This window comes from Mus caroli, chromosome 12 (genome assembly GCF_900094665.2).
Source record: "Mus caroli chromosome 12, CAROLI_EIJ_v1.1, whole genome shotgun sequence".
Taxonomy (NCBI): domain Eukaryota; kingdom Metazoa; phylum Chordata; class Mammalia; order Rodentia; family Muridae; genus Mus; species Mus caroli.
In genome coordinates this window covers 415534-442740 of record NC_034581.1, presented here as the reverse complement: position 1 = coordinate 442740, position 27207 = coordinate 415534, and the positions used below count along the sequence as shown (strand labels likewise).

Below are 27207 nucleotides of genomic sequence, written 5' to 3'. Positions count from 1 at the left end.
TGTAAGTACACTGTAGCTGTCTTCAGACACCCCAGAAGAGGGAGTCAGATCTCATTACGGATGGTTGTGAGCCACCATGTGGTTGCTGGGATTTGAATTCAGGACCTTCAGAAGAGCAGTCAGTGCTCTTAACTGCTGAGCCATCTCTCCAGCTGAACAATTACTATTCTCTTTTGTTTTCATATTCCTGCATCCTCAGAAGTCTAGCCTCACTGAAACAGTATTAAAGAGCAATTAAAAATAATTCGGCAATAGACTGTCATTGTTACAATTTCCAAATCTTCTACCATTTACGATAAGTACTTTGTATTTTCTGTTGTTTAGTATGTAAATATTTCTCACTGACTGACTTTATAACTTTAAAGCAATGGTTGACATTTAGTCTCAAAATGGCATTTGAAAAGTTCTCAGGTGAAAACATTAAAATTGTATTTATTTATTACTGCCATGTGTACAACAGCAGAGGAAAGGTCTAGAGAGTTCTCCCCATCCACCTTTTATGTGAGCTCTGGGACTGAACTCAGATCATCAGGCTAACGTGGCAACCACTTTTACTGGCTGAGCCATTTCAATGGCCTCAATAACATTGAAGACTCACTGCAAACAAACTTTTATAACTACAGAATTGTAAGCATGTTTTACCTAGCAAGAGCAATCACACATCAACTTGAGTTATAGAACCCATGCATGGAAGGCCGCCGTCCGTAACCACTGCCTGGACATGTGGCTCAGGAATAGAGCACACAAAGCCCTGAGTTCAGCTTTCAATACCACAGAAACAAACGAAACCGAAAATACTAGTAATCTATCATGACACAACTGTATAGGCTAATAGACTTTTTATTAGAGATCTTTTTATCATAGCTTCAAGAAGTATTGTAGTGGCTATTCCTGGTTGTCAACATGACTACATCTAGGAGGAACTATAATCCAGAAATGGAGGGCACACCTGTGATCCCGATTTTTTTTTTTTTTTTTTTTTTTTTTTGGTTTTTCGAGACAGGATTTCTCTGTGTAGCCCCTGGCTGTCCTGGAACTCACTCTGTAGACCAGCCTGGCCTCAAACTCAGAAATCCGCCTGCCTCTCCCTCCCAAGTGCTGGGATTAAAGGTGTGCACCACCACACCTGGCTTGTGATCCCGATCTTGAGGCAGGAAGACAGATTTCTGACCTGGATCTTGAGGCATAGTGGCCATGAAAAGTTTAGGCCCAGGCAAGGTATTACACGCCTTTAATCTGAGGCAAGCAGATATCTGAGTTCAAGGTCAGCCTGGGACAAAGCAAATTCCAGGTCCAGGCATGCCAGTACACACCTTTAATCTGGGTCATACCTTCTGCTAGAAGCCTACATAAGGACTCTGGATGAAGAAAGATTCACTCTTCTCCTGCTTGCCAGCACATCTGTTGGAACCTACTTCTACAGAAGACCAGCTGAAACAACTAGCCTTGTGGGACTGAGCAAGTACTAGATTCTCAGACTTCCCATTCACAACTGCCCATTGTTGGGTTAGTTGGACTACAAACTGTGAGTCATTACAGTAAGTTCCCATAATGTATAGAGACAATCCATAAGTTCTGTGACTCTAGAGAACCTTGACTAATACAAGTATTATTTTAAATGTTTTTAAATATCTGAATTGTGGGAGCCAGAGAGATGGCTCAACAGTTAAGAGCACTCTTCTAAAAGACCCAGGTTAAATTCCCAGCACCAACATGGCAGCTCACAACTCTCTGTAACTTCAGTCCCAGGGTTTCTGATACTCTCACACAGACATAACACCAATGCACAGAAAAAAAAAAATTTAAGAAAAATTTTCTCATTGTAATAATTATTTTATTTGAGAAAAATAATGGAATGATATGGATTAAAAATGAGGGGGCAAGTACAACCATAAGATTAAATCTGTCAAAACTCAAATCAAAAATCCTAGTTTTCTCAGTTATTTGTGAGTTTAAGTCATTGTTCGTGTTTAGCAGAGTGGATCATTTTTCAGGCATGCTGCTATTTACAACTGGATATAAAGTTGGAGTCCCTCCCCCTGGGCAGCCCTGAGCTATGAAACACATCATGGCGGTGCAGGATATTGAAGGATTCAGAGCTTCAAGGAGGAAAGGTATCTTAGCAATGATATGAAAGTAGAGGCCTTGGTTGCAGGGGAGAAGGCAGTAAGGAAGACTGTTTCAGAAGAAGCTAACAAATAAAGACAAGAAATGTGATTGCTTTCACTCACCAAAAATGCAGGTTGCTCAAAACAAGAAAAATGAAATGAAAATCCAAGCTGCCCTGAGATAACACTTTCATCTATTAGGCTGGCAGAGACCAAGCAGTACACTGGCAAGGGTCTCCAGGGGACAGATGTGGCCTGGAGGCAGGGTCTGCTCCCGGAATGCCTGTGGAAGGGACAGGCTGAAGGGGGTGGGGGTGGCATACTAGGAACCTTATCAGAAGGCACAAAAAATTCATAAAGTTTTATTTTGTCTTCCAAAAGAGTGGGCACATTTTGAGACAGCATCTCTCTCCAGCGAAGGCTCAGCATATTGACAGACAAGCCCTGCTGCTCTTCATGTTTCTGCTTCCATGCTAGGATCACAAGCACACTACAATCAACCTCAGATCTTTGTACGTGAATTCTGGTGATCAAACATGGGCCTTCATTCTTGCAGGGCAAGCTTTTTACCAACTGAGTCATTTCTCCAGCTTAGAGCTGTATTTCAGAAAAGATTTCACATCAAACTTCCTTAAGATTAAAAGGAGCAATAAGACAAATGAACTTTGTTAGACAAACCACCAGGTTAAGGTCCTCTGATTTTTGAATAACAAATTTTCCGCTTTCCATAAAGCATAGGAAACTATATAGCAGTGGGGTATGAGTAATACCCAAGGTCTAGGAGCATGTCTGCTAGACTGCTACCAGCAAACACCAGAAAAGAGCCCTTTCAGCCTGACTACAGCCCCCAGGCAGGACTGCGTGGCAAACGCCACTGGACATGTTCTCACACTTAGCAATAAAAATGTTTCAAAAGAGAAGAGTGGGGGCCACGTGTCATTTCTAAGGGTTCATTTAATAAGACATTCTCCTCTGCAGACCCAACTAGAATGAAACTTCACTTCTAGGGCTCTGTAATTTTTTTCAGTCTAATTAATGCTAGTGAGACAGGTCTCACTACTATGGCCTCGTTCATAATAAATCCCATTTTATACACTATTTCATCTCATCTAAAATGCTCTTAGAAGATCACTTCGAACATGCATCATTATATATACTTTTCCTACCACTAAGGAAGAAAACGACTTAGCCAATTAAACTAACTCAATGGCTTAATTAACTGCAATCACGCATGAGTCAGTCATGCCAGGCTCTTTTTTTTTTTTTTACTATTGTAGCATATATTTTAATTATATAACCTTAAAAATATTTATCTTCAACAATTACTATCTAAATGTGTATTGACAGGGTTAAAGATTTTGATAGAAATCCATCATGATTTATGTCAAATGAAAATTTTCTGATTATTTTTTTCTAACATGGGTAGTTCCCAAATAACTGAGACAGAGACTTATAGATGTGGTCAAAAATCATTAAGCAAATATCTGAGCAGCTATTCCTACTCCTCTATGGCACCCAGCTAATTCCAAGCCATGTGCATTCAGTCTCTTCTTGGCGTGCTCTACAGTAGCTGTCTGTCCTTGTGTCCTTTGATGACTTCTCCTTGTTTCTGAACTCAAGGCAACTGTCTTCTTCCTTCACCACGTGGCCCTTCTTCTGCACCTTCACCTGCCTTGTGGTGAACTCTTTCTACTTGGCTCTTCTCCCTGGGGCCCCTATCTAGGATTGGACGTTGAGTCTTCCCTCTCCTCTGCCCAATGATTGGCTGTTCAGACTTTTATGAGCAATCAGAGATAATTGGGGAGCAATCTTCATACCACATTGATACAGGAGACTCTTTAATATCCATGACCATGCTTGTGTCTTAACTGTAACTAGATCTGTGGCTTTTCTGAAAACTGTTGACTCCAGAACAATCTGGAAGATGGATGTCATCGCTTGAATATATTGTGTTCCTTACAGTCTCCTTTGCTGAAGGAAAGGTTGTGGGCTGGTGCTGGTTGTTCCAATAGTAGGGAGTATATCATCAGTGTTAGAGAAGCAGGGTTTTAAAAGGACACATTTTTTCTTAGTTTGCTTACTCTCTGCTTGTCTGCCATTAGGAGAAGCTGCTTTCCTGTGTCATATTCTCCCTGCTGGNTGCTGAGACTTACCTCAGGACAGAGTAAAGGAGTAAGTGTCTTAGTTAGGGTTTTACTGCTGTGAACAGACACAATGGCCAAGGCAAGTCTTATAAAAAAAAAAAACAAAAAAAACCCAACAACATTTAATTGGGGCTGGCTTACAGGTTCAGAGGTTCAGTCCATTATCATCAAGGTGGGAGCATGGCAGTATACAGGCAGGCATGGCACAGGAGGAGCTGAGAGTTCTATGTCTTCATCCAAAGGCTGCCAGTGGAAGACTCCATGCCAGGCTCTTAATGAATCTACTCAAAGGATTCCGTACATTTTACTACCTTCAAACACATTCCTTGATGTAACTAGGAATGATTTTAGTATTTTGGTCATCATCCGTCCTGGCTAGTTTTATGTCAACTTGATACAAACTAGAGACATCAGAGAAGAGGGAATCTCAATTGAGAAAATGCCTCTGAAGAGCCAGCTCTAAGACATTAGTGATCAATGATGGAGGACCCAGCCCATTGTGGGTGGTGCCATCCCTGGGTTGGTGGCCCTGGGTTCTACAGGAAAGCAGGCTCAGCAGGACTGTAAGCAGCATGCTCCATGGCCTCTGCATCAGCTCCTGACTCAGGGTTCCTGCACTGTTTGAGTTCCTGCCCTGACTTTCCTTACAAGATGAACAGCAATATGGAAGTATAAGCCAAATAAAACTTTTCCTCCCAATTTGTTTTCTGGTCAACATAGCAATAGAAACCCTGAAATTTATTACCAGTCTTTGGTAATAAAAAATAACATGGCCAGGCAGTGGTGGCACATGCCTTTAATCCCAGCACTTGGGAGGCAGAGGCAGGCGGATTTCTGAGTTTGAGGCCAGGCTGGTCTACAAAGTGAGTTCCAGGACAGCCAGGGCTACACAGAGAAACCCTGTCTCAAAAAAACAAAAAATAAAAATAAAAAATAATGAATAAATCACTCCTGGTAAACGTAGTCAAAAGCCACTGGGGTAGGAGGGAGCGGTATTCAGGAAACTCCTAGGTCCTGAATACATATACATACACACACACACATATATATATTATATATATATTATATATATTATATGTATTATATATATGTATATAATAGTGCTTATAGTAACTTATTAATGACTCTGTAACAGTATACATTTTTTGAGAACACTTGACATGACATGTGGATCTAACTCAGTAGCAGTGACAATGTGAACAGTCATGGTAAAGTTCTCACAAATACAGGAAATGACAATCTACCCAACTGAAACTAAATGCTACTGGCCATGTGAGATGCCTCAACACCAGATATGAAAATGTGAGGATAGGTCTTTAGGTCAACAAAACATGGCACTCATCCACAAAAATTACCCAGCTGAAGGGCTGCTGAGGGAGATCATGAAATCCCTTGACTAAAATGCATACAGTATAACACAAATATGCACACTGCACATGCCAGGCAATTCTTGCCAAATTATATTCAATGTCCCAGAAAGCAAGGTCAGAACAACCAGAAAATGTCTCCAAGTAGAAAGAAAATTCATTTTGGCATATAGCCAGAAGAGCTTGGTTGGATAAAGTAAAATCAAAATGTATCTACAACAGATAAAATAGTATTACTATTTTAAAAACTAACCAATAATAAAAATGCTACCCCTGGGCTGGAGAGATGGCTCAACAGTTAAGAGCACTGACTGCTCTTCCAAAGGTTCTGAGTTCAAATCCCATCAACCACATGGTGGCTCACAACCACCCATAATGAGATCTGACACCCTCTTCTGGTGTGTCTGAAGACAGCTACAGTGTATTTAGGTATAATAATAAATAAATCATATAGTTCAGGCCAGATGGGGCAGGGCCGGAGTGAGTGGGGCCAACCAGAGTGAGCAAAAGTCCTGAATTCAAATTCCCAGCACCACATGATGGCTCACAACCATTAGTACAGCTACAGTGTACTCATATACATTAAATAAATAAACATATTTTTTAAATGGACACCCCTTCCCTATTACCACCTCGTCTCTGCTCTGGGAGAGTGTACCATGGTGTCCATAGCCACTGGGTGCCATGATGCATGATGCACCTTCTTTCCCTTCACACCCCCTATGTAACAGGGCCCCAGACCGCAGCTGACTCCATGATGTTAGTGCCATTCAGGCTGTAAAACTTATCACACATACAAAATCACCTGCCAGAACTAAAACAAAGGACTGATCCATCAAAGTCCATATTGTTGGGAATTGATTCTAATGCTTTTCTTATCTTGGCCCCCAAAAACCACACTTCCAGACCTGAGGGTCCCTGCCCCCCCCCCAGCTGGCCCCTAAGGGTCACTTTCCCCATTGGGTCTGGGGTACCTGAGATGAAATATAGACTTTTAAAGATGTTTAACTCAGGAATACTGGAGGGGAGTGTTTGCTAGGCGCAGCAGTGCCCAACCATTGAGCTAGTCGAGGCATATCAAAATTGGCTGGTTCCTGTGAGTGTGTGCGTCTGTGTGTCCTGCCTTTCATTCTCAGATCCAGAGATCTGCATCTTGGATGGATGCAGGGCACACTCAACCTGCTGGGACCCAAAGCAGTTTAATTAACCATTCATTACACCATATAGTTCTGGAAAAGTCTCAAATGTACTAGCCTTCCTTTTCAGTAATTGTTCTTATTAACTGAAATATGTCAACAAAAACATGGTCTTTGTGCTTAAAAACTTATCCTGAAAAAGGCTCAGGGCTACAATGGGGTCCTGAGCACCCAGTGTTGTAGCTGGCCAGTTAATAAAGACTTTGTGTTGGCTCAAACTTGTGTCTGAACAGTCCTCTCTGGTGAATACCCCACAATACCACCCACTCTACGTTCATACTGCCCTTCCCACACAGACATCAGATCTAAAATCCCTCACAGGGGAGACAACTCTTCAAGTTGAAGTCAGAGCCAAAATAAATAAATAAATAAATAAGGGACAAACAACGGGAAAATCTTCCAAAAAGAAAACACAATCTTCCTCCAAAACTTGGAAGTCTAGAAAATTGGGGAGTTTTACATTCATTTTCTGTTTATTTTTAATGTTTTAAAGTTATAAATTCAGTCTGTTGGTTTATAACCACTGAGATTCACTCAGGCAAACATGAGGGCTTAAGTCCTATACTCTATTCCTCTTCACTATTAGGAAAAAATTCCTACATGGATCCAACTTATCAAACTAAACACTGAGTGCTGACTTCATAGCCGAGGACAGCCCAGCCCCTGACTTGTTCTCACAGCAGATGTGTGTGCCTTTATCCATGAATATTGCAGTTGATTCTTTTTAATGGTTTTTTGAAACAGGGTTTCTCTGTGTAGTTCTGGCTGTCCTGGAACTTGCTCTGTTAGAGCAAGGCTGGCCTCAAACTTACAGAGATCCACCTGCCTCTGCCTCCCCCGAGCTGAGATTAAAGGTGTGAGTCACCACCACCACCTGGCTTACTTCCTCTTTCCTTCCTTCGGTTTTGTCTTTTTGTTTGTTTTGTTTTGTTTGTGACAGGGTCACTATATAACCCTAACTGTCCTGGAACTGGCTATGTAGACCAGGCTGACCTCAAACTCACAGAAATCCACCTGCCTCTGCCCCCCAAATTCTGGGATTAAAGACATGCACCACCAAGATTGGCCCAGATTAAATTACTTTAAGTAAATATCAAAATCAAAAAATTAACATTCAGTAGCAGGATACTATTATCTGGTTATAAACTTTGCTCAAATGTTTCCAACTTTCTATGTAACAGAAAAACAGGCAAACAAAAAACCCTAGACCATTCCATTTTCAACTGTCTGCTTCCTCTGCCTTTCATGACTAATACTTGTGTGTATTGGCTGACTACACTGCTACATGGGTTTACCAAGACTCATATGTGGCTCTATTGAGGTGCCACAACTGGACCCTTGAATGTTTCCACAATATTCCATCCAAGCTGTGAGGTCTCAGAGGAAGGTCTGAGCAGGAGCAGCCCATCTCAGGCTGCCCAGCTGTTAAGTTTCTCCCAACCCTCTGACATGACTGCAGGCTGGGCTGAAGTCACGTCCCCTGTCTGGTAGTCTCCCAACCATAAGCTGTTTCCTTTGGTAATTAAGTATCTTCTGGGAAGATTTCTATTAGTTTTAAACTAGATTTTTTTCTTCCTGATCTTTGTGTTTCTCATAACTTTCAAAATGCAGTATTACAGCTCTTTTATCTGTTCTCTGCCTTGAGTTAACTACTCTTGAGTCTCTCCCTTCTCTTCAGTCTCTGAGCTGGAGTTCAGCTCTCAGGGATATGCTTATACCAGACTCTAGGTAAAAGACAAGAAGAGAAGTCAAACTTCTGACTCTGCCCCGGGCAAGCTCATTGTACCCTAAAGGGGCAGAAGAACGCTGTGCAGAAAACAGTGACCCAGTACCACTACAGCTTTAGGTCAAAATCCCTGTAGGTAAAATGTAAAGAACATTACTTGACAAAAGGAAGAGAAAAAACATACATCACTCACAACAATTTTTTTTTTGCAATTTTTTTTCTTTAAAATACTTACATGGCTTTTGTTTTCTTTTGTTTTCTTGGTACCTTTGGCCTACTGGCTGCTCCACCTGGTTGCCCTCTCTCCCCTCCTTCTTCCTCTCACCCTCACCCCACATAGCCCAGCTTAGTCTGGTCATGTCCACTCTGAGCTCTCCCAGATGTCCCTACTGCTACCTACACTCTCTTTTATCTATAATAAACTTTCTCCTCCACCATAAAAATAAAACAAAAATAACAAAAAAACTTCAAATGTTCCCCTCGTAAGAACAAGAGTCCTCAGGTGAACTTCCATCCCATCTCCTGCTTTTCCTCAACATGCTCCCTTTAAAGCTGCTTGCGAGAAGCCACCAGGGATCTTAGCCCCAGGTTCTGTCAATGTCCTTACCTGCTGCGGAAAACAGGTACGGACTGCGTGCTCTGTGTAACCAAAGGATGGCCCTTCAAAGACAGCTGTTGGGAGCTTCAGGGCTTCCTTCAGAAACTGGTCAAGCTTGCCAAACATCATTAAGCCATTGGAATCTGACATCTGGGAGAAAATATCTGTAAGAACAAAAGCAAATAAAGCCAAACAATAAGAAAATACAATCTCTTGAAAATTATAAATGGCTCTGTTATTTCTATACCACTAAAAAGGCATCATTCAAAGGTACCATAAAATTACAAGTTTTTTTTTTTTTTAAAGATTTATTTATTTATTATACGTAAGTACACTGTAGCTGTCTTCAGACACACCAGAAGAGGGCGCCAGATCTTGTTACGGATGGTTGTGAGCCACCATGTGGTTGCTGGGATTTGAACTCTGGACCTTTGGAAGAGCAGTCGGGTGCTCTTACCCACTGAGCCATCTCACCAGCCCAAATTACAAGTTTTAATTAACATTCAAATCATTCTCCTACTTATTAACACCATGTAGTCATTTGGCTCACAAGGCCCCTCAATTCTATTTAAGATTCTACCTACACATTAAGTGAAAAAAACATTCCTGTATGTCCACTTACCTTTCTAAAAGTTTTAAATGGAACTTGTACACATGAGAGTAGTGCCCACAGAGACCAGAGGAGGGCGGGCGGTCTTACAGGAGCTGGAGTTATTACAGGCAGTTGTGAGCTCCCTAGTGGAGGGGTGGAAAATCAAACCCAGGTCCTCTGCAAGAGCAGCAAGCTCTTAACTGCTGAGCCATCTCTCCATCCCCCACCTTTGTAAATCCATGGATCTGAAGGATAATTGGCTTTTATTTGTACAGTCCACTGTTCCAAGAAAAATTTGAAACAGCATGTCTTTATTCCTTACTGTTTATAAGACATAAACACAGCACATAGAAAGCAGAGGCAGGAGAATGAAACTATATAGCAATTTCAAAATCAGCCTGAAGGACATGAGACCCTGTACAGGAATAGGAATAAAGAGTAGATTTTTGCCGGGCAGTGGTGGCGCACGCCTTTAATTCTAGCACTTGGGAGGCAGAGGCAGGTGGATTTCTGAGTTCAAGGCCAGCCTGGTCTACAGAGTGAGTTCCAGACAGCCAGGGCTATACAGAGAAACCCATAGATTTTTAAATCTACTTTTTAAATTTTTATTTTTATTTTATGTTCATTAGTGTTTTGTCTGCATATATGTCTGTGTGAGGGTGTCAGATCTTGGAGTTATAGACAGTTATAAGCTGCCATATGGGTTCTGGAAATTGAACCCAGTTCCTTTGGAAGAACAGTCAGTGCTCTTAACCACTAAGCCATACAGCCCCTACTAAATCTACGTTTAAGGGCTGGTGAGATGGCTCAGCGGGTAAGAGCACCCAACTGCTCTTCTAAAGGTCCTGAATTCAAATCCCAGCAACCACATGGTGGCTCACAACCATCCGTAATGAGATCTGACTCCCTCTTCTGGAGTGTCTGAAGACAGCTACAGTGTACTTACATATAATAAATAAATACATCTTTTTTAAAAAAATCTACTTTTAAACTAGAAAACCATTAACAAACCAAAAATCTTACATTGGTATAGCTCTTTGTATATTGATACAAATTATGGTTAAATGTGGTTACACTGATATAAATCTTTGTATGCTGATACAGATATAGGATTATATTTTGCTATAATATACTATGTATATATGTTTCCAACTTTTCTTTGAGGTATTACACCTAAGTGATTTTTTTTGGGGGGGGTTTTTTGAGACATTGTCACTATAAAACAAGAGCACACACAGGGGCCGAGCCAAACTCAGAAGGCAGTGCTGGCTTCGCCTGCAGGAGGACCTAGGCTAAGCCATAGCATCCCAAAAGAACCAAAAGTCACGAAAAAGAATGAGTGGGATGCAGGAGAGATCTTAAAAAGATAGCATCGCAGATAGGGTAGAGGACAGAGTGACAGATGGACAGATGCCAGAAGAGGAGGAAGGAAAGGCAAATGTGTAAGTTCTCTCAAAAGTAGAGAAACTTATTAAATTATATCTGAAAACATTAATACACAAAGCAAGGCAAGGAGCAGAGAGTGTTCAACGGCAGAGAACTTTCCTATCCTGCAAAAGACCTGGGTTCAATTCTCAGCAAAACAAACATACATTAATTAGAAGACAGAGCAGAAAGGACAAGTCACAAAAGGAGTGTCAAGGAATATTCTGGTGGGGCTGGAGAGATGGCTCAGTGGTTTAGAGTATTGTCTGTTCTTCCAGAGGACCAGGGTTCAATTCCCTGAGGCTACATGGCAGCTCACACGGGTCTGTAACTCCAGGAGTTGAGTTTGATTTTAAAATGTTTAAGTGGAGATGAAGTGTTTAAAAGCTATCCCTCAGGATTAGACAGCTAATGAATGTGATAAAGAAAAGATGGACCAAATCTGCAGCCACCTGCTACAAAGCTGTGTATATAAAAGAGTATGGGTTACAGAAGTGGTGGCCAGTGATGGGAAAGAGAGATCAATATCAAGACATTTCAATGTTAGGAACTGCACGAGATGAAAGAAAAACCTGACTGAAATCAACAAACTGGAGACGGTACCATCCCCAGTATCCACACTAACTGCACGGGACCTACCATGTTTGCAAGTGAAGCCTGTGTGCAGTCAGTACTGAGTGCAGAGAGGGACTGCAGAGAGCTTGAAGATGCTTATTCTCTTAAAAGGAGGGCAGAGCCGGTGACTCCAGTTTTAAAGAGCTAGCTGCTATTCCTAAGAGGAGTGCAATCACACACCTTAAGTCAGAGTGAGAACAAAGGGTCAGTATGAGGTGTGGCTGACAGCTCAGGATATCCACATCACGCCAGCCAGCCCGTTCCCTCTCACTCAGTAACTAAATCCTGCCAAACAGTGCTTACTGTGGCAGTGTGTACGTTTTTATGTCTTCCTGCCTACTGTCCACACTGTAACTCTGGAGTAGATTTCTGGAGAAGTGTTGGTTTCCTATCAGAGGTACCTTCTTTTTCTCTGCCTGGAATGAATACCTGAGCCCAGGATGTAGCAATCATCTTATTACCCTAAGGAGGGTACCACACATCAGACCAGGAAGATGGAATGAGTCTCATGATGATACCCTCAGGTCACGGAACCAACTCTGAACTCAGCAGCCTCTGGACTTATTTTAGCATGAGGAATATAAAGTCCAATGTATTTAAGTGACTTATTAATCAAGTTTTCTGTTACTACTAAATGTATTCACAAACATTTATACAATCAAAGTTGTCTTACTCTAGTAAGACAATGCGTAACTCATAGCCAGAAATAGAAGCAGGATTTGAGATTTTATCCGCCACATATGTACAGGTGTGCAGTATCATGATCACAAACATGTATACAGCACACCAACAAGTCTTCATCTAATTCATTTAAAACACAATGAGAAAAATAACCAGAGAATTACATGACTAGCCACACGCACAGAAATGTATTATTTTCAATTTCACTCAGTTTTCTATGACATGTTGAATGGACTCAAAGTAGTAATTTTCTAATCATGATAAGGGCACAGATTAAGGGGGGGGGGTGTTTGTTTTAAGGAAAGTACAGCTAGATCCAGAAACTGAAGGCATAATGAGGTAATGTCCTTACTTCTTGAGTTACTGGTTTAACTAGTAGGGGTTTTTTGTTTGGTTTTGTTTTTTTTAATAAGCTTCCCATATCTGCAGAAAAAGTGGTGCAAAACTAAGCTAATATCAAATTAAGCATAACAAGTAATGAATCTAAGTAAGTGTAATTTACAACTTGCATATAACAAAGCCTAAAGAAGCAAATAAAATTCAATAAAAAGACCAAGAACAAGGACTTTGTGGTAATGGAGGACGTGTGACAGGTGTCAGAGCACAGGTTCCATTCTTAGCACTGAAAGGAAAAATATATTAGTTCTTTAAGTAAAGCCCTATCCCTTTTTGGTATACAGGATGAACTTTCTATTTATACAGCTCTAAAACAAAGTATGCCAGTTCCCTAACAATCGTTCCTAGCTGAAAGATAAAGTGGGGGGAAAGTAGGCTTTATCCCTTGTGGAAAACCCACACCTGAGGCCTTCAACGTACACGTCTCATACAATTTCTAAAAGACTCCTTCCCTCATGTAATAGGCACAACACTACTGACCTAGCAGCAATATGTTTGATTTTTGTTCCTGGTGATAACAATCCTCTTTCTGACTGCTTCCCTCTGTCTATCTCTTCCTTTTGTCCTCTTGAACCCCATGACAGCCTTCTACAAGGTGACAGGACCTTTCAGGCTAAAGGGACAAGTCTATTAATGGACAGATATTTCCCTTTTACATGAATGTTCCCTGGCAAAGGTGACTTCCAACTCTTGCCATCCCTCAGTCACCTGGGTGACTTAAGCGGGAAACTCATGTACACACATCTGTTTATAAACACACACCATAACTTAAGTACAAGGCGTACTGCATTCGCAAACGGCTAAAACCCCACGCCACTGATGAGATCAGGAGAGAGGGCTCATCTGAAGCTTTTGCTGATTCTGCCACACCCACCTTACACAGAGTTCTTGGCTTCTGTGATGGCTGCTCTTGGTTGTCATCTTAACTACATCTGGAATTAACTAAAACCCAAGGGGCTGAAGACACCTGTGAGGGATTTTTTTCTTAATTAAGGCATTTGAAGTGGGAAGGTCCACTTTTAATCTGGGTTTTCTGAGGTATGATCCACCTTTATCTGTGTCACACCTTCTTGTGATAGTCTATATACAGGAGGGAAGAAGGAAGCTTCCACTCGATGCCTGCTTTCTGCTCTCTGTCTGGCAAGTCCACACCTTCCCTGGCATTAGAGCCTCCTTCTTTGGAATTCTGTCATATACTGAAAACCAGCTGAGACAAACAGCCTCACAGACTGAACAACTACTGGATTCTAGGATGTTCTGTTGGTAGGTAGCCATTGTTAGGTTATCTGGACCACAGCTGTAAGTCATTCTAATAAATCCCCTTTATGTGTGTGTGTGTGTGTGTGTGTGTGTGTGTGTGTGTGTGTGTGTGCATGTGTTCTGTTCCTCTAGAGAAGGCTGACCAATACAGCTTCTCTTAGTTTTTGCTTTTCATGTTTTTATAGTTCATAAAATGCAGATATAGAGAACATTTCTTACTTGCTTCCACTTCTAAAACATTCCAGTTATTCCAGAAATGCCAAACGCAGGCATCGCTGATACAGATTATAAGAGAAGTCAAGAGCTGGCTAGCAGCTACCAGTGAGGGTGAGGGTAGAGTGACAGGTGATTAAGACCCTGGAGAAGGAAAAAGATTTTCTTTTCTTTTTTATTACATATTTTCCTCAATTACATTTCCAATGCTATCCCAAAAGTCCCCCAACCGCCCCCCCCCCCGGAAAAAGATTTTCTAACAGAGAAACTGTTGAACTGAAGTCAGAGGCATCTGCAGCCTGTTAATGAAACACCAGAAGCAAGCGACTGAAGCAACGGGAGAAAGTCCCTTCTGAGCAGACAGAGCAGGAAGAATGTCAGGTTAACTCCTCTACTCAAAATGAAGTCTTTCAGAGACACATAAAAAGATAAGATGTATACCCTGGCACTACTGAAGCCCAGTATGTTCAACAAGGAAAAGTGCTGTTAGCATCCTGGTATATTTACTGTCTGAGGCTGAGGTGGGAGCACCCTCAAGCCAAAGAGCTCTAGCTGTCATTCGATTACTACATCAAAACAATGGGAATAAAGAATGAAGCAAGCGTGAGGTGTGTGTGTCTGTAACTTGAGGTATACTGTGTCCCCACAAGTCCACTGAATAATTAAAAGTACATTTACAGTCTTCTCTATACATCTGTTTCACTACTTAACGACACTAGCTTTTAAATAAAATTTAAAGTAAACATATAATAAATATATAAGGTAAATGAATCGTTTGCCACTCTTAGTGTAACTAGAAGGGGTTTAAATTCGTCGCATCAAGTATGAACTAAGTCTGCACCTGCTTTGGCAGGTGTGGCTTCAGCCTGCAGGGGATGATCCACTCAGGGTTGCTCATAGTGAGTTTTGAACACAGTTTAAAGTCTATACTCTGATTACAAGTCACTGGCATTTAGAATCCTATGTAAATTACTTTTCAATCCTAAGGACCATGGTAAGGGACATTCCTGCAAATGTGTTATAGATAGAAATACTCAAAGCACTTCTGAAAAATCTAACACATTTCACACCCCAAAACAAATGTTTGTTAAGTTATTTAAAATGCTATTTTGATATTTAAAAAGATCAAATTTAAAAGTTGGAAGGGGTGGGCTGGAGGGATCGGCACATAAAACCATTTGCTTTCTTGTGGATGACCCATAGGTCCTATTCATAGCACCTACATCAGGCAGTTCACAACCTCCCGTAACTACAGTTCCAGCACATCCAATACCATCTTCTGGCCTGTGGACATAAAAACAAGCAAGCACAAACATATGCACATAAATAAAAATAAATGTCTGTAAAGATAGAGAGGAAAACAAAGGAAACCTTTTAGTTAAAAAAATTCTAAAAGGCAAGATGCAAAGGGGTTTAAAATAAAAAGGAGAAATGCTGAGAGGTGTGGTCCACACGGTGGGCCTTTAACACTATAGTGGGACCTTTATGACAGGAAACAGGAGGCAGTCAGAAGGAAGAGGCTGGAGCATGCATGGAACTGAACACACAAATAGGAGAAGAAAATAATAATGTCCACTGAGTGGATATTACCAAGCAGTGTCATCCCTCTCTGCTGCCCATGCCATTACTCAGCCACCTCAACCAAAGAGAGCACATGGGAGAAAGGGACACCCAGGCGGAAAGATCCTCACGGAGGCCAAAACTGAGTATGCAAATACGGGTTTCCGGGTTTTCTCCCATAATAACCACTTAAGTACAATACTACATTTGCCATGTTTCTCTGCCAGTGGTATACAACAACAAGCAAGTCTGAAGCCAAGGAGATCTTGAAAGACAGTGCACCTCTACCATCCAATTAGCCAGTGACAAAGGGCACAACCAAACAACAATAAAAACCAAAAAAGCACAGTATAGCTGACCCTGGAACAATATAGATTTCAAATGCAAAGGGCCACTTGGATAAAGATTTTTCTTATTCTTTCTTTTTTATCCTTTTTTATGGAGTTTTTAAAAAAGAGGTGATATGGATGAAATTATGTTTCATTCAAACATAAAAAATTAGAATCCTGTCTTTGGAAATGATATTGATATCTGTGTGCATCCTGGAACTCACAGGGACTAGTTATCTACCCCCACCATGTGGGTTCTGGGGCCCTGTTAGGCTTCTGACAAATACTTTAATCTCCTGAGTCATCTGCCCTGGCCCCGCACACATAATTCCAACATTTCACTTTCATCTCTCTGTAATGTGCCACCTGACCCTGAGTGTCTCTGCAGTGACAGTATTAGCACGGTGGAGAAAAAAAAGTAGCTTAAAATTAGGTTCTAAGCCTGGCATGGTGGTACCTGTCTTCAATCCCAGCACTAGAGAGGCAGAGACCTGCAGGATCTCTGTGAGTTCAAGGTCAGCCTGGTCTACAAAAAGAATTCCAGGATAGACAATGCTACACACAGAAACTCTGTCTCAAGAAAACAAAACAAAACAAAACACCTAGGCGCTAACTCTTTAGATGCCTACCCCACTGTGGCCCTCTGTAGAGGGAAAATGCTACCTAACCTGAGAGCTGGGTAAGTAAAGACCACACGCAGCAGAATCACATAGTTATAACTTCCATCTTCTCCGACTTGATCTAGTCTTCCTTTTATACTAACTACTGATAGTGAATGCCGAAATGGCAGCCCCCAATAGAGGAAAAAAACCAAAACAGAAACAACAACAAGAAGGACAGGTGAGAGGGAGACTGGGCTGTCGGAGGAGTTTAATCCCAGCAAACATCACCTGGTGGAGATTGGAGTTAGTAAGACGGCTAAACTTGGCTGAACCCAATAAAAGTAATAAACTTATTTTTTAACTAAAAACACAATCATCTCCAATCACATTTCTACTAATATATAAGGTATTTTAAAGGATTTTTAAATGTGAATATCATTGTTTTGAACTTCGGTTTTCTCACTTTAAAAATCACTAAGAAGCACAGCCTGCTTGTCCCTCTGAGCAGCAGGTGGCGCAGCTCATGCATGGAGTCAATTGCTACAATGTAGCCTCATCCAAAGTCCTATAAACAGTCATTCACTTAAAATTGTTTAAACATCCTAAGTTGAAAACAAAAACTTTCAAATAATATGAAAATACTTACATCTCAATTTGTCCAGCATTTTTCCACCACACATGGTTGCTAACATAGCTTTAACTGAAAACACGGTCAACTTGCCTCGGCCCTCACTGCAAAATAAATAATAGAAATAATTGCTATCTGAAACCACAAAAGCAACCAAGCGCATCTCTAAATATTGAACAACTGATAAAGTGATTCTCACTCTTAAATACTTTAATTTAAACACACATATAAACTCTGCATTTCATCCTTTGAATACAATTTAAAAATACGCCCCAACATCAGAATAAAAGCAGTTTATCGTCACACATTAGATACCAGGTGCACCCTGCTATGAAGATTTCATAGAGGGGCTAGAGAGGTGGCTCAGCAGGTAAGAAAGCTCTTCCAAAGGTCCTGAGTTCAATTCCCAGCAACTACATAGTAGTAGCTCACAACCATCTTTAATGGGATCTGATGCCAACTTCTGGTATGGTCTGAACACAGCTACAGTGTACTGCTATACACAAAAATAAATAAATAATTCTTTTTAAAAAAGATTTCATAGAATGTTCATCTTGGTTTTTCCTGCAGCAGTCTTAACATCATTGCAAAGTATTTATTCTGCGAAGCCCAACCATATCTGTCTCACATCCGTACACCGCTGTGAGGGGAAGGGTAACACTGGAAAGATGAGAGGCAGCTATGATGCATGCGGTGCACCTGCAGCAGAGCAGGGCAGCCCCAGAGTGTCAGTCCTTCAGTCACACCTGCTGCCACTACAGACAGAGAACTTCACTAGCTGCTTAAAGTCAGCATGTGTGCAGGCTAGCAGTGGATCTTTGCGGCAATCTTTTTTTTTTTTTTTTTAAAGATTTATTTATTTAGCCGGGCGTGGTGACGCACGCCTTTAATCCCAGCACTCAGAAGGCAGAAGCAGGCGGATTTCTGAGTTCGAGGCCAGCCTGGTCTACAGAGTGAGTTCCAGGACAGCCAGAGCTATACAGAGAAACCCTGTCTCAAAAAACAAACAAACAAACAAACAAGATTTATTTTATGTAACTCTCTTTAGACACACCAGAAGAGGACATGAGATCCCATTACAGATGGTTGTGAGCTACCAAACGGTTGCTGGTGTTTGAACTCTGGACCTCTGGAAGAGCAGTCAGTGCTCGTAACTCTGAGCCATCTCTCTAGCCCCTGCAGTAATCATATAAAGTCTGTGATCACAAAGTTTCACAATTGGAGCAAAACAACTTTGCAGTGAAAGATTACCATGTTGGTTCTGAAAAGGCAAACACCCTGTTATATTCACAGAGCCCAGAGAATGCTTCCCAGGCTGGGGAAACAGCTTAGTGTAAAGTGAATCCATGCCTGAGGCCCTGGACTCAATCTTGAGTTCTGGGAAAACACAGCCTTCCTTGCACTTGAAAAAAAATCACATCTGAAAAGAACATGGTCTACAAGCCTTTTCTTATTATAGCTGAGTTTTTTAACTATGACATCTTAGTGAGTTTATTCATAAAACAAGAAACCCTATAAGTAACTAAAGTGAAGAAGGGTTTTTACAAATACATACTTCTTCAGAAATAAAGGCAATATTCTATATGTAAGGCAATGTGGGTCTGGAATGATGAGAAATATTCCTCCATCAAGCAGCCATCCCAGCATGCAAGAAAAGTCAGTGTCTAAGAAATCTTTAGTTGAGTCTAAAAAGTATTTTTAGACAGACTTTAGACACTGACTACTTTAAAACGTTTATACAAGGTCCTCCTATCCTTTGGTGATTTGGAACTCATTATGATACCCAGGCTGGCTTTGAACTCAGAGCAGTCCTCCTGTCTCAGTCTCCCAAATGTTGGAATTAAAAGCATGAACTTTTCAGGAGGATTAAAATCTTCTGTGGATAGAAGTAAGAGCAGCAGTATAAGAAGTGGTGGGAGCCCAAGGATCTGCACTGGGTGGACGAGGAGGTTGGATGCAGCGTGCAGCCAAACCACAGGCCTTAGGAGAGAAGGTCCTCCCCAGAGCTGCCACACCTCAGACCTCAAAGGGATGACCAGCAGTAGTGCTGATGGGGTAGGAAAGCAAGTATTGTAAGTCTTCACATGTCTGGTATTACCTAGACAAAACAAGCAGGGGAGGTGGTGTAGAAATGCAATTGTTTCTTTATGTCAACTGGACCCTTAACAAAAGAAACAAATATACACAGGGGATTTGGGGAAGAGATGCAGGGAGGTAGATATAGGAGATAAAAGCGTTCCACTTTCAACCAGGTAGTGGTGGCACACACCTTTAATCTGGAGACAGAGGCAGGAGTATCTCAGTGAGTTCAAAGCCAGCCTAGTTCACAGATTTAGTTCTAGAACAGACAATGCTCAAGATGACCAAAAAAAGAAGAAACAACGGTTGTGCCAAAAAAGGCCACGGCCATGTGCAGCCAATTCGCTGCACAAACTGTGCTGGGTGCGTGCCCAAGGATAAGGCCATTAAGAAGTTTGTCATTCAGACCACTGTAGAAGCTGCTGCTGTCAGGGACATATCTGAGGCAAATGTCTTCGATGCTTATGTGCTTCCCAAGCTCGATGTCAAGCTGTGTCACTGCGTGAGGCGTGCCATTCATGGCAAGGAATGCAACCAGTGAAGCCCAGGAGGACCAGACACTCCCACCACAATTCAGACCTGCTGGCCCTGCACCACAACCTCCACCAAAGCCCTGGTAAAGAAGTGGTTTTGTAAGGACGGAAGGAAAGATGCCTTGGAGAAATAAAATGGAAGTTATACTTTAAAAAAGAAAAAGAAAAAAACAAACAAACAAAAAACCTGTTCCATTCTTTTCTCAAAAGAACCCCCATATTCAAGAATGCTAGAATGATTGCTGGAGACAACACCTACATATCTCATTGAACACGGGGAAGCCATGGTACTAGAAGGTATTTTGTACAGTATTGGAGAAGAAAACTAAACAGCAACCCAGCTACAAAACCTTCAGTCTACAGTGGTGAATCTGGTTTTGATTTCCAGCACCCACATGGCAGTTAACAACCGTTTGCAGCTCCGGTTCAAGGGAATCTGAGGACACTGCACACATGTGGTACACAGATACACATGCAAGTAGAGCACCATACACATAAAATAAGCTTTTACAAAAAGAAAAGCTGTATTTCCACATACGTACTGTGCATGCAGAAGTGATTGGTAAAATGATACTGAAAACAGCAGCTTGAACACACAACTGGGAAGAGACAAACAGGAGGCAAGGCTGATCACATTTCATTGGCAAAAGGTTCTTAAGCCAACTATCCAAACATCCAATTTATGACTACAGAAAACAAAAACAAACAAACGAACCCAGCAAACTAAACTCCAAACAGGAAAATAGAAAAGGAATAAAATCAGAAAACAATGAAACTGAGAATGAACACAATGGCAGGGGTCAAGAAAAGCAAAAAGGCTAGTGTCAGGCAGATACCAAGTGTGCCAATAAATCTCTAGCAAAACTATGAAGAAAGCAGATAAAAATTAAGAATGGAAAGCAGACAGGGCTTGGGAAATGTCTCCATGAGTAAAGAGCTTAGTAAGCAAGCATGAGCAGCTTAACTACCGCCGTTAGCACCACATAAAAAGCCAGGTGTGACAGCATGTGTCTAACCCCAGCCAGAGGAGGTGGAGACATGAGAATCAGATTCTGGCACCATCAGTCAGACGGAAGGACTCAGAAGTCAGTTTCCAGACCTAGGTAGGTAGATAACACGTACAAGCTACTGTATAAATCAGGGCCCTATAACTCCCTCCGTGGACTTGACCAGCTCACAGAGTTTAGGGAAACTATTTATGTTCACATCTTTATTCCTAGGGGACACAGTGGAGGATACAGATGAGTCGAGGAGGGTTGAAAAGAAACATGGGGTCCCAAAGGGAACGGGTGCAGAGCTCCCATGCCCTCCTCAGCCTCATTATGTACACAGAAGGGATGAACTTGGCTCACTCCAAAGCAACCAACTTCCAGGTTGAGGTTATCCAAGAGCCTTATTTAGCCACCCATTAGGAACAAAAGATGTTCTCGGGCTGGTGAGATGGCTCAGTGGGTAAGAGCACCCGACTGCTCTTCCGAAGGTCCAGAGTTCAAATCCCAGCAACCTCATGGTGGCTCACAACCATCCGTAACGAGATCTGGCGCCCTCTTCTGGAGTGTCTGAAGATAGCTACAGTGTACTTACATATAATAAATAAATCTTAAAAAAAAAAAAAAGATGTTCTCATACAGGAGATCCTGAGGAATTTGGGAACTGTACTGTAACAAACTGTCACATTTTGTGACTCACAAAACATATCAGAAACCAGCATCAAAGACTACCAGAACAAGAAAGACTACAGACTTACCCACAACCCCCATTACACCATCAGCACGGGTACTAGGGGCGCTATCTCAGGAACCAAGGCAGAGACTAAACATAAGAACAAGATTCCCAGCCGGGTGTGGTGGCACACGCCTTTAATCCCAGCACTTGGGAGGCAGAGGCAGGAGGATTTCTGAGTTCGAGGCCAGCCTGGTCTACAGAGTGAGTTCCAGGACAGCCAGGGCTACACAGAGAAACTCTGTCTCAAAAACAAAAACAAAAAAAGAACAAGATTCCCCTAGTGCCCATGGCTCACAGAAACTGTCAAGAGCTAAGCCACAAACCAACATGAATATTTCTTATTATCTCACAAATCTAAAATTCACAACAGAACCTTTTTATGGAAATCAACAAATTACTGGGTTGTCCTGAGATTTCATCCGTTAATATGATGTCTGGATATACTCCTTGGGTGTCTAAAGTTCACCATTATTTGTAAAACTCTTCCCATGATTTTGATATACATCCTGAGCTGAGAACTACTAACACAGTGCTCAGGGTGGCTAGCCATGTGCTTACACAATTTTAACCCTAAAGATTTTGCATTTTGAGCTGTGATGACCCACATCGTTAATCCCAGCACTGGAGAGACAGAGACAGAGACAGAGGCAGAGGCAGAGACAGGTGGATCCTGAGTTCGAGGCCAGCCTGGTCTACTGAGTGAGTTCCAGAACAGTCAGAGCTACACAGAGAAACCCTGAATTGAAAAACAAAGACTTTGCATTTCTCCCAAATCTCTCTGTTCCATAAGAGCTTCATCTCTCTCACACTTACTATGATCCTTAACCTCAAATACCCCTACTTTCCTCAGCATTTAAAAATTCTTCGTGCTGGAGATATATCTCAATAATAAAAAACACTAACTGCTCTTCCAGATGAGCTGGGTTCAATTCCCAGCATCCTCAGGATAACTAATAATAAAAGCTATATAGTGAGACCTTGTTTCAAAAAATAATAATAAAACAAAATACCAAAGGAAAACTCCTTAGCTTCCCCCTCTTCACTATTTGCTAAACCAAACGTCAGCACTGACCTCTCTGTCATGAACATTTTTCTTGGCTACTTCCCATACTGTCCCCAAGCAAAGAAAGTGTTGCTTTTATTCTCTGATGTTTCTTTAAAGCTAAGCATTTTCCCTCTACAATTAGGGGCAGTGAGAGAAACTGTAGTCAAGTAGAAGCTATACCCCATGATTATGTTCTTCATCTAACTGATTCTTCTGGGAAGAACTCACTCTTGATTCCTCCTACCAGACATCTAGAATTACTCTACGGACACGACACACATTCTATTACAACTGAGCAGTCAGCTTCCACTTGCCAAAGCTTGCTTATGGTCAAATCTCACAAACATCCATGGTTTACTACTTCTAATGTAAAATACAAGTTTCTATCACAACTAGTTCTCTTCAAGCACGATTTGGAAGAAGTTTCAGCACAAACCATGTAGCTCACTGACATGGCTTATGATAGCTGGGAGCTGATTGTAGGCCAGCCTTTTAAATGTAACACAAAAGTGCATATTAACCCCATTCAAAGACTAAAATGAAAGGCTGCAAAGAAACTTGTTATTTCAGCCCCACCCAAACAGCAGCCTCCACAAGGAACAAGCTAAATCTCTACCTTAGGCTACTCCTGACTCACTTCCACACACCTATCATTTTACAGACTGACAATAAACCTTGCAAGTGACTTCTAAAAGGGGTTTTTAATACCAACACTAAAGAAACTCCAGTATGAGGCCTGTGCCCAGCTAGGCAGAGTGTGGCTCACCCTGAAAAGCAGTGAGGTTTTAACACACAGTATCATCAGAAGCACCTGCAAACCTCATCTGTGCCCTCTGAGGGGAAACTGCTCATTTCAGGTTAATAAAGTCTCAAATTCTACCTATCTTTTGAGTAACTAACCTCATTTGGGTGATGTTTCTTGGTCATGCAGTATCTATTAAGAGTTTGATATTCAAATTAATAAATGCTTTTTAAACAAGACTACCAGAAACATTTTTTTTTTACTTAAATGAACTGTTTCTGCATCTTTAGCAAACAACTGTGGATGCTGTCAACCATAAATTAGTACTTCTTGTATGAAAATAGATTTGTACTTCAGAAACACTGTTACCAGTCCAATTATGCAATGTTGCTAAAAGAGCATTTCACTTTGATTTCCAGAAACTCATATTTTTCCAATTAATCATAATTTTAAAATCTTCGGGTGAATGGATTATGCAATCATCAAGTGCAAGTCGAGAATCCACTTAAGAATGTCAAACAACTTAATCAAGTAAAATAACTTCAAATATTACTTGATTTTTCTCATAATCAGATACCTGCAGCTTTTCATCTTGGTCTTACAGCCCCATGTTACCAATCCAGTGCTGTCTTACTAAGGGGTCCTTGTAGAGTTTCGAGCTCACCCATTCACTATGGCGTTCTTAATGAGGCATTGCATAAATGAAGGCCAAGACAATTACACAGCAAGAACTGGATCCTCAAAGGAATGAAAGTGGGTGTGGAGGTATCGAAGATGGGACAGCCTGAATAAAAGCTGAGGTGAACTCGAGAAAAACAGACCAGGAATTCTTGAGGCAGGATCAGGATGGGGCTAGGAGCAGCCAAAGTGGACAAAGAGAGAAATAAGCATGCCATGCCTTGCTGGTGCTGGGAAAAAGGAGAAATCCCTCAGGGGCTTGTGGAGTCTGCTGTAGGCAGAGGTGAGCATGGGCACAAGAGCCTTGAAAGCGTTCTGACTTGAAGTCAGATCTAACAATCAGGCTCATTTAGAGAGTCCCTCTCATCAGAGTAAAGAAAAACCAAAGACTCAAAAGCAATGCCCTTAGAAAAAAAGTGTTTGTCCACCATTTCTTTAACAACATTCAAAACTGTATTATAATACAAATGGAAAACAAAACCAAAAAGTCTGAAATATTAGCCCTACATCAGGCTGACTAGTGGAGAAAAAGGTCCAGCTACGGAGTAAGACCTGAGCTTCCAGCTCACTTGTATCCTTCAGCGTTGCTCGGCATTACATGTTACAACAGCAGCATGACACACAGCAGCGTGCGGTGGTCTCACCAGGATCCACAGTGGTAGCACCCAGTCTGGCAGGATTTAGTGATGGCACCAGACCTCCAGCCCTAGTCCTCAGGACAGCTATCCACAGCCAACACCACCCACTTGCACTGCACTGAGCCCTGGAAATGTCCTGACCATGCTGCAATCAGACCCTCCAGAGATAGTCTACTGCTGTGAAAGGTTTGCCTACTGAAGAACTGAACCCTGGGCTCATGTGGCTTTACGTCTGGTTGTCTTGAGGACATCTAAGAAAAAGCAGAGATGCCCGCCTGTATAGACTGTGCTGGACTGTGAAGTATCTGTGCCGCACAGGATGGTACAGCTTTGCTTAGCAATCACTAATGAGGAACACTGGAACCTGATACTATGTTCCCAGCAATGTCCATTCTATACTCCTGGTTTAGAAGCTGCAATTTTAAGGAACACATTTGTTTGTATGTAAAATAGAGCAATCAGTCACTACTTTGCACTGGGGGAGGGAAGACAACACAGTGTATTATACCCAGAGCCTCAGGAATGCTAAGCACAGTTTTATACAGCTCTGTTTTAAATATTCACTGCTAAGAGGGAACTATGAAATCTTTTAAATGTATCCAAATAAACTTCAAAAATACAACTTTAAAATGATTGCTAGTGTGGCTTTCAAACTACACAAAAAATTTTCATATAACTCCATCATAAATTAGATACAGATGGTCCTCCGACTTGGTTGATTTAATGATTTTTTTTTAACTTGATGGGTAAGAAATTGACATGTGTTCTGGAGAAATCTTTGAATTTCAATTCTTTCCTAAGATAGTTCAGCACAACTGAGTGCTCTCTCCCTCCCCCTCCCCCTCCCTCTCCCCTTCCCCCCCCCCCCCCCCCCCCCCCCCCCCCTCTGTGCTGGCCAGGCAAAGCAATAAGCTGTAGCTATCTCCCAAGTTGTCAAGGGATCATGATTGTTGGGCTCTTCCTAAAATGAGGTAAATTTAAAGAAACTAAACCACCGAGTGAGAAACATTAAAGAAAAAAAGATAGAAGTTATTATGCCAAGAGTCAGAAAAAAGAGAAAAATATGAGATAACATTTGAAGAAATAATGGGCTTCAAGAAATGACAAACTGATTCTAAACAACACTTCTATGAAGCAAAGGAAGAGAGAAGAGAGAGGAGAGGGTAAGGAACGGTGATCTGCAAACCCCCTGCTTACCAACAAGAGCAAATGAGTTACCAACACAGGAGCCACTGGAGGCTCAGGTAGTAAGCCTGTGTACTCCACAGTACCTGCAATCACTCTGTCCTTGCAAGGGACTGGGGTTTCTGAAGGAGGACCCATGTTACTTTGCATGGAAAGTCCTGAAGCATACCTGGTGGTATGCAAAGGATGTCAGGGCCTCAGACAAGGACAGAATCAGAACTGGGATGGAGGACATCCTGGATTGCCAGGGTCTCTAGGCACCTGGCAGAAACACACAGGTATCCCCACCTAGAGAAAAAGTCCCCAGGATCTCAACTGTCAAATAGTAACAATTAAAATATTAATGGTACCATGTAACATTTGGCAGATAATAAGTAAAAATAACTCAGATAGGAAGATACTACAAGTAAAAATTAGAAATGACAAGTAATACAAAAACCACCAAATAAAATCAAGGTATTAGGCAGGCTGAGGTACAGGTGTAAAAGAATGAAGCTTAGCTGGGCAGTGGTGGTGCACGCCTTTAAACCCAGCACTTGGGAGGCAGAGGCAGGAGGATTTCTGAGTTCGAGGCCAGCCTGGTCTACAGTACCAGGACAGCCAAGGCTACACAGAGAAACTCTGTCTCGAAAAACCAAAAAAAAAAAAAAAGAATGAAGCTTATCATATTCAAGGAATAGGAAACAATGATAAAATATTTGGCAGAGAATTGGATTTTTTTTTTAACTTTCAAAAATGTGACTCTTAGGGGCTGGAGAGATGGCTCAGCGATTAAGAGCACTGACTGCTCTTCCAAAGTTCCTGAGTTCAAATCCCAGCAACCACATGGTGGCTCACAACCATCCGTAATGAGACCTGACGCCCTCTTCTGCAGCGTCTGAGACAGCTAAGTGCACTTACATATAATAAATAAATAAATTTTAAAAAAATGTGACTCTTGCTTGGCAGTTGGTTGTGTATGTATGTGTTTAACTCCAAGAAGGCAGAGACTGTCAGATCTCTGTGAGTTCCAGGCCAGCCTGGTCTACAGACTGAGTTCCAAGACAGCCAAGGCTACACAGAGAAACCTTGTCTCAAAAATCAAAATAGAGCCGGGCGTGGTGGCGCACGCCTTTAATCCCAGCACTCGGGAGGCAGAGGCA

At 41.7% G+C, this 27207-nt stretch overlaps 1 protein-coding gene and 1 pseudogene across 12 annotated transcripts in view; one reads left to right on the top strand and one right to left on the bottom strand.

Moving 5' to 3' along the window:
* Nucleotides 1-27207, bottom strand: part of Dtnb (dystrobrevin beta) — a 193562-nt gene that overhangs the window by 133653 nt on the left and 32702 nt on the right. For all 12 annotated transcript variants that reach the window (XM_021178988.2, XM_021178987.2, XM_029484418.1 and 9 more), the window contains 2 exons: nt 17459-17544; nt 9149-9303 (listed from right to left, as the gene is read on the bottom strand). In XM_021178988.2, coding sequence (XP_021034647.1) covers nt 9149-9303; nt 17459-17544 — 241 coding nt within the window. The remainder of the gene's footprint in view (nt 1-9148; nt 9304-17458; nt 17545-27207) is intronic.
* Nucleotides 19800-20252, top strand: LOC110306750 (annotated as a pseudogene).